The 10,794-nt window shown below is 41.3% G+C and overlaps 1 protein-coding gene across 1 annotated transcript; it reads left to right on the forward strand.

Annotated features, from left to right (window-relative positions):
• The first annotated feature begins 1,632 nt into the window (after positions 1–1,632).
• Positions 1,633–10,025, forward strand: LRAT (lecithin retinol acyltransferase). The gene is made up of 2 exons (XM_075930097.1): positions 1,633–3,213; positions 6,163–10,025. The coding sequence occupies exons 1-2, from the start codon at positions 2,662–2,664 to the stop codon at positions 6,313–6,315; spliced, it is 705 nt and encodes a 234-aa protein (XP_075786212.1). The 5' UTR covers positions 1,633–2,661; the 3' UTR covers positions 6,316–10,025.
• The last annotated feature ends 769 nt before the right edge of the window (positions 10,026–10,794 follow it).

Raw genomic sequence — 10,794 nt, forward strand, 5'->3', positions numbered from 1 at the left:
GAAAACCCAGGGCTATTGGTTTAAGTCAATCAAAAACAAGTGCTACTATTTGAGGGCGAATAGTCCAAGCAGACAAATAGAAGTAGTCGGTCTTCAGTAATGTGGAACGCCGCATTGCTTACAGTGCTTGTTCTATAGAATAGAATCCGGTATATTAGACTGCATTGCCTAGCTGATGCTCATTTTAAAGCGATTAAAAGGAATTGCAAAGAAAATAGCATGCGCAGATGCAATTGTTAGCTGGAGTGATTTTACTGATGTTTCTATTCTCCGACCCTTAATAGCTGATAATACATTTTAACGAGGATAAGACTTGAATAAAAGCGTTTTAAGAGCGGGAGAAGACGTCTTTTTGTCGTTAAGTGGTTTGCTTTGAAGTCCTCACAGGCTGTAGAAGGGTGGGAAGTATACAATTTACAAGCATAACGAAATCAATGGCATTTGTGTCATTCATAACTTCCCTCAGCGGCCATTCATTTTATTCCATCGTTTCCTCTCTCATCTTTGGTCCCTGGGCAATAAAAAGCTGGGACCGGAGTGGTAAATTCGTGCAAACAGACAAATGGTTCTATTGCGTTCCCCGGTTCCTCTCTTCTTGAACAGGCATGGGTAGTGGGTGAAGCTGCTTCTTGGGGAAGCAAGCTCCCCCGACTCCCCAGTCTGTGGCCCTGCCCATATTCCTCCCTGTTTTGCCCAGGCCTGGCCCCCTCCTCACTGTTTCTTCTTTCCCCTCCATCTCTCCGCTCACCCCTTCCAGGCAAATCCCCGAACCCAAATGTAGTAAATGGCATTTGAAAAAAACCAAACACTCCGCTAAAATTTCTTTCTAAAGCAAATAGAGCATGTATTCCACTGCAAGCCAGATTGTGAAGACTGGGCATGCAGAAAGGTGCCTATAAGGGCAAGTCCTGCTGAATACAACATTCAATATTATGGACTACATGATGCAGCCCTTCTCTGTTTTATATTTTCTTCGCCAGTATTTCTAAACTGATTTTATATTTTAAATATACTCCTAAGCCGTCATAAAGTAATCGTTCACATTACTACGTATTTAAACTCACTGAAACAATGACATTATTTTAAATAAATCAAAGCAGTTCATAACAAAGTTCATTGCTTTTAAAAAAGGGAACGCTAATTTACTTTGATTTTCATAACAAAACATGTTTATGAAATTTCACTATGCTTGTTAAAATATGTTTCCAAAGATTTTAGGCATAACAAGCTATTTTATATCTTACTAAGATACTGATTTTGGTGGAGGGTTCTCTTAAAACTAGTTCATCAAATAATCAGAAGTAAAGAAAGGGTCCAGCTCTCTGAAAGAAAAGAGATGTTGTCTCTTTAGAGATCTCTCCAAAAGAAAAAAAGAGATTTAAAAAAAGAGATTACAGGAGAAAGATTACAGCAACTGGGATGGACAAAAAGGACAGGAAGACTTTAATTACTATAGTAATTAAAATTAAAATGAAAAAACTTAAAAAACAACAAATAGACTAGTAGCACCTTAAAGACGAACAAAACATGTAGATGGTATCATGAGCTTTTGTGGGTACAACCCACTTCTTCAGATGAAAGGAGTATTAGAAGTTCAGCTCCAAACATACCATCTACATGCTTTGCTAGTCTTTAAAGGTGCTACTAGTCTATTTGTTGTTTTTTAAGTTTTTCCTGTTACAGACTAAGTCGGCTAGCCCTCTGAAGCTTTGAAAATTAAATTGTGTATTTTTAAATAAGGGTGGTCTTTTGAACAACTTATTTAAAAAACTGTATGTCTGCAGATCCAAACATTTAAGGCTAAAGCTGAATATTCAGATTGTGCGTCTAAAAATCCATCAATGATTTTTTAGAGATGTGATTTTATAATCCTCAGCAGCAAACTAAGGAAATGTTTAAAGCAAATTTTCAACTAAGGTCCTGTAGACATATTACTCTAATGCAGGACAACTTACAGTGAGGTAGCCGTATTAGTCTGTTTCAGCAAGAACAAGGGAGGTCCCGTGGCACCTTACGGACTAGTACATTTATTTGGGCCCATGAAAGCTTATGCCCAGATAAATGTATTAATCTTTAAGGTGCCACAGAAGTCCTCGTTTTTAATGCACAGCAGTTTTTGTCAGTTCAGTTTGCTTCATTACAACTTAATGGCTCTTTCACAGGGTCAATGTTATGTTAATAGACGTGACAAGCTGGAACCCTTTTCACTTTTCAGATAATGGATCCACTCAGGGGAAGACTCTTACCAGGGTGCTACCGCCTGCTGTGGGAGCCTGCAAGAACCGGCAGAATAGAGATAGGAAGCGGGCAGCTGTTGAGCGCTAAGACCCAGGGCAGGCATTGCCTCCCCTTGTCTCTGATCCCTGCTGCCTGTGTGAACAGGCAATACAGAAGCTAGTCAGTAGCTGCTCTGGGGAGGAGCTGTGCAGTCCAGCGGCTTCAACAGGGCGGCAGCACCACGGAGCGGTGTGTTAAGCCCTTTTTCTGAATAAAGGTTTATTTCACTCCCGTTTCGAAGCCACCCACTTCCCTCTCAACCAATCGGGATAGTGCTTGCCTGGGGCCCCGCCACGCCCCCCTCCCTGCCAGGATAAAAAGCCAGGCTCCAGGGGTGATGAGCAGCATCCAGCAGCAGGAAAAGCCCCGTCTGTAGCCAGCACCATGAAGAACTCCATGTTCGAGGCGGCCTCCCTGCTGCTGGAGAAGCTGCTCCTCTTGGCCAGCCTCAGGCTGTACAGCGTGGGCCCCGGCGCGGGGACAGAGGAGGAGGAGGAGAAGCAGCCCAGCTACTACGACACCACCTACTTCAAGCGCGGCGACCTGCTGGAAGTGCCCCGCACCCTCTTCGTGCACTTCGGCATCTACCTGGGGGACAACCGGGTGGCGCACCTCATGCCCGACATCCTGCCCGCCTTCACCGACGACCAGCAGCAGATCCAGCAGGTGGTGACCAACAAGCGGCTCATCCTGGGCGTGGTGGCCCGCACGGCCCGCATCCGCGTGGACACGGTGGAGGACTTTGCCTACGGCGGCTCCATCCTGGTAAACCACATGGACCGGGCCTTCAAGAGCCAGGCGCTGTGCGGCGAGGAGGTGGCCCGCAGGGCGGAGAAGCTGGTGGGGGCCACGGCCTACAGCCTCCTGTGGAACAACTGCGAGCACTTCGTCACCTACTGCCGCTACGGCTCCGCCGTCAGCTTCCAGACAGACAAGGTGAGCTCCGCTCCCGCCCTCCTGCGCAGGCTGCGGGCGTCCGCCCAGGCGCGGCTTGGTGTGACTCACGCCCGCGTGGCGTGTGCCCGGCAGCTCCCCCCTGGCGGCGGGGCACAGCTCAGCAGGGTCGTTAGCGCTTGGAGTGACCCCTCTTCGCGTGAGGGGGAAAGTCCCACGGGCGCCTTGGTATTAGCAACCCGCCCCCCTCCTCCCGCGCCCGCCTGGCGCCTTGCGAATGACTTGGCCTCCCTCGCCGCCCCTCCTGGCGCGTGGGGCACGCACCTGCCGCTGCCCTGACTGCTGGAGTGAGCGTGGAGCAGAGCCCTGGAAAACTGGGGGGAGGCTTGGGAGGGAAACTGCCCCTGCAGGGCTCATGCTGTGACTTCAAGCTCCATAGGTGCTGGAACTAGGGCTATGGGGGGGGGGGTTGCTCCCCCCTTGATTTGCATTGGTTTGCATTATATACAGGGCTTACGGCTTGGTTCAATAGCATCCCCACATTACACATTGCGCCAGTCCTGCTGTTTAGCTCTCCTGCTGGAAGGAGAGCTCACTTCCTCCCCCCCTTCCTTCCAACAGCAGCATCAGTAGCTTAATGTGAGGGGCTCCCTTCTTCCCCTTGTGGTTTTTTTGTTTGTTTGTTGTTTTTTGGTTGCTACTCCAAAAGCTGGGCGTGCAAAAAAAATTGTCTGAAGTCATCTTCTGCCTGAGTTTTGAACTTTGTCAGCACACTTCTGAGCCCTTGTCTAGGATTTCCTAACATCTAGAAGTTTGAAAATGGGCCAGAGATTGTCCTAACATTTCATATCTCCCATGAGGTCAAATGACCTGACAGCCTGCAATGGGCCATTAATGCTGAAAGGGATTTTGGTCCTTGACTGCTAATGGTTTGCTAAATTCAGCATGAAAGGGTTCTTTTCCTGTAGAGGGCACAAAGTTTGTAAGAAAAGGGAAAAGTTACAAACTCTCACCCTGCTATAGATAATTTCTGCCTGCCCAAAAAGGGATTCCTCTTCCATTCCCCTCCATTTCAAATCCAATTGGAATGCTTGGAAATGGGTTAAAACCCAAGGTTGTCTGTTTCCAAGCTTTGTTATTGCCCCACCCCACCCCCCCCTTACCGTCCCCAAAAGCTAACTTAATGGAAGGAACACAGACTCTTGTAACTGGCAAGATTCTAAAAGTATGTGAAAGAAGAGAATTCTTATTGATGATTGGATCTGCTATAAAGTAAAGCATCCTCAGTGAAGTCCGACACTAGCCTAATATGTGGCCTGAATGAAATCTATTTGGGCTGGGGTGAGGAGGAATATATCCCCCTATACCTGCTTTTGGCACTGAGGAATCAGGTGTCTTTTGTGGCTAATAATCTTTGAGCTGGGGGTAGGGAGACCTCCAGTGAATTTGTCTGAAGCAGCAAGCCTGGCATCAGTCAGTGGGCAAAAAATAAAGATCAAAGCAAATTTGTCAACCAAAAACCTTTTGTCTTCTAATCTAAACAAGTTTGTTCTAAAAGACTTCACTTTTGAGGCACTGGATCCATGCTCTTTAGAAAGAAAAGCCTTCAACCGTTTACCAGTTCTTAATGAAATTTACTAGGTTCTCAGCAAATCCTGTGCAACTGGAGAGATCATGGATTTTTGGAGACTGAGCTGGTCTTTGCTCCCTAGACTAAAGAAACATACAGTTGCTGCATTACAAAGTATCTGAGGACAGAGGTAACGGTAGCTGAAGGCTAGTTTAGAAAGGAGTCTCCCCACGTTTTACAAGTCTACAAAAGGAAACATGTCAGATTTATTTTGGTAGTGCAAATAATTTTTCAGAGTGAAAGCAACATTTCTGCTTGGTAATTAGGCTGGAGCACATACAATTCTGTGTGCTCATTTCAACCAAGGAACAGAGCTATACTCAAAGTATACTTAATCTGTGTGTAGTAGCAGTGGAAAACTTTCCATCATTTTAAAACTTTGCCAGGTTTTATAGTGGCAGAACATATTTTAATTGGTGTTACTGTTTAGCATCTCCCAGAATAATGGTGTTTTGTGTGTGGTTTGAATAGTCCAACAAACTGCTTGTTGAAGAGGTTAGTTTGTGTAAAATCTCAGTCAGGCTCAATGGTCACAATTCTCTTACCCCCCTCCTACCTCCCCCACCTCAAGTGTGCTTCCTGAGAAGTAGGTCAGTTGGTGCTGAGGCCTGGTTTCCGTAAGTAAGCAATCTTTTGAGCAGTCTAGTGAGCAGTCTAGTCAATACACAGCTCTCTGGTTGGAAGCTACCGTATTCTGGCACCGCAGCCACAGGCTGCTGCAAACACTGGTTCACTGTCTCTCCCTTCCCCACCCAATGCCAAGCAGGATCTAGGATGTTTTATTCAGCAGGAGAGCAAATAGAATTAATGACATTTTAAAAGATTGCAAAAACTGACTCCAGGGATATTTCACTCAAACTTGTAGCATATGTAGGAGAGGTGGGAGTATCTGTCTGAAAGCATAATTTTCTCATAGACGCTAACAGTCAGTGACTTAAGCTCACCATCCTATCCTCCTGACATTTCAGACCAAATTATAACCAATTACAGGTTTTTTTTCCCAAGCCATTAAAGCAATTTCCAAGCTGCTTAGAAAAAACTTAACCTGCAGCTACATTTAACCTCCCTATAGTCACTTTGATTGTGAAGAAAATAAAGCTAGATTCATTCACCTATTAAAGCACTTTTAAAATACTCTGGTTCTCTCTAAGGACCTGATCCTACATGTATTGCAGTCAATAGTAAAGCTCTTACAAACTTCAGTGGCATTGGACATTGTTCCGCCAAACATCCCTTTCTACAGAGCAGTCTTTAAGGGCCTGTTTTCTCCTTGCCCTTGTCAATACCTTGCACTTATCAATACCTATCAGTTTGACTTTCATGTTTAACTGAGAACTTTTCCTTTTGTCTTTTTTTTGCAGTTCTGTGAAACAGTGAAGATGATTATTCGGGACCAAAGAAGTGTTCTTGCAGCAGCGTTCCTGGGAATAGCATCTATTATCTGCCTGGGTTTGGCACCTTCCACCACCCTACCCACTATCATTATTCCGTTCTTTCTGTGGATGGCTGGTTAACAGAAGCACCAACAGAGCCTGTTAGTGCCTGTACATAGACTGCATAATAATGTATTTATAAAAGCACAAATTACTTATCAGTGGTTGTGTAAAGAGGAAAAAGTGACCTGTAATGTGTGCCTTATTTTAATCACATCTTTATCCAGAACACAATGTACAAAGAGTAGCTTACTATGTAAGCCAAATAACCAGATTTCCTGAAAATCTGCTAGAAGGTAAATGTAACACACCTTCCAAGTCATAAAAGGGTAGGGGGATGATTTGCTCCCTGCTTTGTCATAAATTAATTTTAGTGAATGTATTTTATCAGGGTTTTTTCTCTCTTAACTTTGTATATCCAAGTGCCATATAAAATAGTGATGATTAGTTTCATCCTGAAAAGTGGATGAGAGGACATCTAAGTACTTAGGTAAAAATGATGGAAGCTGAAAACAAGCTAATTTCACTTCCATATACGTGTATTCTGCATTCAGGAAAGTTATTGTTTCTAAATCAACATGTATTAAGTGTTGAAATATCTTTTAATGAGAAATAAAAGCAGCCTCAGGATTAAAAGCAGCCTCAGGATTATATTCTGAGTTGGTAAAAACTCCTAGAGAAGTATTGTTTCCTTCCACCTGTGGCTGAATCGATACTGCCCATTCTGTTCCTTTCTAGAGGGTGTTCACAAGGTACATACTTCATTTTACTTGCACATAGAGTCTATGCCATTCTGAACTGCTTTTTGCCTGGGTTTAGTTGTAAGAAAAGACTTGCTAGTAAGAGTCAGTGCAGCCAATATAGTTTGCTACGGGGGATGTCAGAAGATATGGAACAAAGCAATTTGGTTGATGAAAACTAGTAACTTCCAAACAAATAAGAATTTTCCTGTGCTCTCTGGGGGGGGGGGGGGGGGGGAAGAGAGAGAGAGAGAGGCCAATTTTCTCTCTTTTTCCCTCAGTAATGGAAGCAGTGCGCGTGCCAAAATACCAGCAGTCTTTTTGGCAGCTATTACAGGCAAACTACTAAATTTAACAGCTTTTCATACTGCACACCTGTTTTTTATTATTATTATTCTATGCCTTCCACACATTGAACATGTGACTATCTAGCTACAAGCCAGTATCTTTTGAAGAGCATGATACATGTTTCAAGGGCTTTTAGAAAATATTACTATTCTTAACTCAGGCTGACTTTCTTTTTTTATCTCAGACTTCTAAGGACACTTATTTTGAAATCCAAAACTGTCTAGTCACTCATTTTGAGTGACTATATACTATTATTATTTATCTACAATGTCTATTGCTGTTTGTAAACATGCCTTGTTCTGTGTTCTTAGGCACTGAAACACTACTCTGCCTTTCCTTATGCATGCTGTAGATTTAAATCTCTGATTCTGAGGCTTGTTTCTCAACAGTGAAAGTTCAATATATCATAGTCAATTAAGGACAACATTAAATAACAAAAAAGCCTCCTTTGCTATGATTTCTACAATAAGATTTGCTTTATTTTTATTTAAGAAACAAAAACATCTCTAACTGCTTGCAGTTTGGTATCTTGAATTAAGTGTCTGCTGTGTTGCCAATAGCAAGGCCTCATTTTGGCTATGCCATAACAACCGACTGAAAATGTAAAGACCAAGATGAAATCTTGATCTTACTGAAGTCCCTTTATTTCAGTTAAGACAGGCTTTCACTCCAGACTTCGATACTAATGTAGAACTGTATTTAGAATCAACTATATGTTCAGTTTGATGTCATGTTCCAAAGCAACTACATATAAACTGCCACTGAACAACTTAGGCCTCTTAAAAAAAATTAAAAGTGCCAACCTACTGCAAATTTTTAAATTAATATGAACTGCATTTCTATAATCTATGCCTCAGTAACCTCTACACAAATTCTATTGTATTATTCACAGTACACAAGCTCAGCACTGAATAACTCTATAAACAGAATGTATTCATTTTAAATGTTTACTTGTATTCTCAGATTGATTAGCACAATGGAATAGCACTTCCCTAATGATGATTATCCCAACTGAGGCATATCTAGTATCTAATTAGTGCTTGACATTAAATGTTCACTCCTCTTTTACTTGGGATTTGTAAGAATTCCAGTAATTCTCATGAGTCATTTACATAATAAACAATGGCCCTATGACCAATAATCATAGTTTAGGATTATGTGGTGAGTAGACTCACAGTAGCTATAATATCAAATAAGTGATGTATTTGTTTTTGTTTTGTCTTGTTTTTGTGTATTGGTGTGGGTTTTTTTGTTTTGTTTTTGTTTTTTTTTAATGGAGATGGGACAACCAGGGAAACGCGGGCTTAAGATGATAGGACAGGTAATATGTGGTTTGTCTGAGAACTTTCTTTGATACAGGGAAACTGGAACAAACACTGAGATATTATTCAATCAGATCTGGTAAGTGAAAATTGTCCCATAAAGTCTAAGGAGTACCTAAGACTGGCTCAGACTAAGTCTTTTAAATCTGTGATACACTTGCTATGCTCTCTTGTCAGAGCTGATTCACAGGAGTACATGCCCTGAAGAATGTAGGAGTTTCAAACAGTCCCTGTTCCAGCAAAGGACTTAAATTCCTCTACAACTAAGAATATGCTTATTTGCGCTGCTAAATTGGGTCCGTAAACTGAACAGATCTAACATGCATGTGACTTGTCCTTTTCATCTCTCTGGATTGTTTGCTCTGAAGTGTCACACTTAAAACTTCCCTAAATTTTCTAATTGTTGTTTTTGCTAATAATCTAATTTTATGAGTAGAGTTTGCCTCTCCGGTTTAATATCAAATATTAATTGTGCCATTACTAAAAGAAAGGGCTAATATTATAAAGGACAAAATACAGGTTAGTATTGTCATTGGGGAATTTTGCATGTGTTTATAAGTGCAGAATTAGCACCATGTATTGGTAACAAAGAACAATGTGGGATTGAGAAGAAATACAGAAGTTGCACTAAATTTTCAGTGGTTCTTCGTATGACTGTTTGAGGATGATGGATCTTTACTAAGACTTTAAGATGTAATGCAGGGACCTAAAACGATGTAAGTGTTATGTTGCTGAGAATTGTTAACAGTGAAGACCTCAGGTTAAAAGGACATGTTTCATTATTAGTTTAGAAAGATAAACAAATTAAAAACCTAAGGGGACAATGTCAGGGTAGAAAAATATTTTTAAAAATTGAAGTTCTAACATTTTAATCACTTGATGCTATATTTACTGCGCTATGTTATAATGTGAAAGTTGTAAGGCTGCCTGTATGTGCGTATAGGTAGGATACCATTTTTAGATTTAAACAGGAGGAAATTATGGCAATATTTGTCAGTATTAGGTTTTGAGAAAACAAAACTACATTTTTGGTGATATATATGACCTGATAACATCTCTGTGGGATTCAGAAGGAAGGCTATAGAACCAAGACAAATTCTTTGTTACGGTAAACATAGGTCTGTTTACTTATGTTGTATGTATGTATGTATGTTAATGTAAGTAAGTCAAATTCTCAACACAGTATGATGTACTATGCGGCTGAAAATGCATCCTATATTTGAAAACCAGTGACTAGCATACTCTCTCTTTTTTTATACTTTAATATTAGATGGAAGTTACCAGATGACAAATGATTCCTGGAGGTGCAAACTGTTTAAGCGCTCTATTCCCTCTACCTTCCCCCTCCAATTCTATATACCCCCCCCTCCAATACATACATACATACACACACACACACACACACACACACACACACACACACACACACACACACACACACACACACACACACACACTACTTACTAAAGACGTAGTCAAATAAAAGTGTGGCTGCAGGATGAAGGTCTTACATTGTAAGATTGTGATTCATTCCAAAAGTGTGTTCTGATGTACAGTAGAACTCCAATAGTTGGGCATCCAATTGTACAGCACTCCCAATAGTCCGGTATCAAAATGGCAAGAGCCTAGTGCGTGAGCTTCAGCAAAAAATGAGTCACAAGGCAGCAGCAGCAGCTGAACTGAGCGAAAAGGATTAAAAATAAAACACTACTGTATCCGGTATGTACAATAAAAAGGGTTAAAAACACTTTATATACAGTGTATACTGTGTGTATCTATCTGTATATCATTTTATAGTACCTCGTGGTAGTCTGGAATATCCAATAATCTAGCACCACCTATGTCCCAAAGGTTCCTTATTATTGGAAGTCTGCTGTAGCTACATTTGTAGTTATCTTGCCTGACTTTTGAGTTTGCAGTTTATTTCAACAGCATGTCATTTTTTTTAAAAAAAAGTTTACATCATTTAAACATCTGGGGTCAGATTCTCAGTGTAAATTTGCAAAGTTCAGTTGTACCAAATTTATGCTAGTTTACATCAGCTGGAAATCAGGTGATTTTGTGTTTTTAAAAATGCCATAGTTTGATCACAATTTAAGTCAAGCTTTTTTGTTTAAAAATTGATTTATTACCATGAGTCACTTTATAGT

The sequence above is a fragment of the Pelodiscus sinensis genome, chromosome 5, assembly GCF_049634645.1.
Source record: "Pelodiscus sinensis isolate JC-2024 chromosome 5, ASM4963464v1, whole genome shotgun sequence".
Lineage (NCBI taxonomy): Eukaryota > Metazoa > Chordata > Testudines > Trionychidae > Pelodiscus > Pelodiscus sinensis.

What these genes read in the sequence shown, in the direction of transcription:
- LRAT (XM_075930097.1), top strand. Translation starts at nt 2,662, where the DNA reads ATGAAGAACTCCATGTTCGAGGCGGCCTCCCTGCTGCTGGAGAAGCTG. An exon ending in TCAGCTTCCAGACAGACAAG is followed by an intron (nt 3,214 to 6,162) that starts GTGAGCTCCGCT and finishes TTTTTTTTGCAG; the next exon opens with TTCTGTGAAACAGTGAAGAT.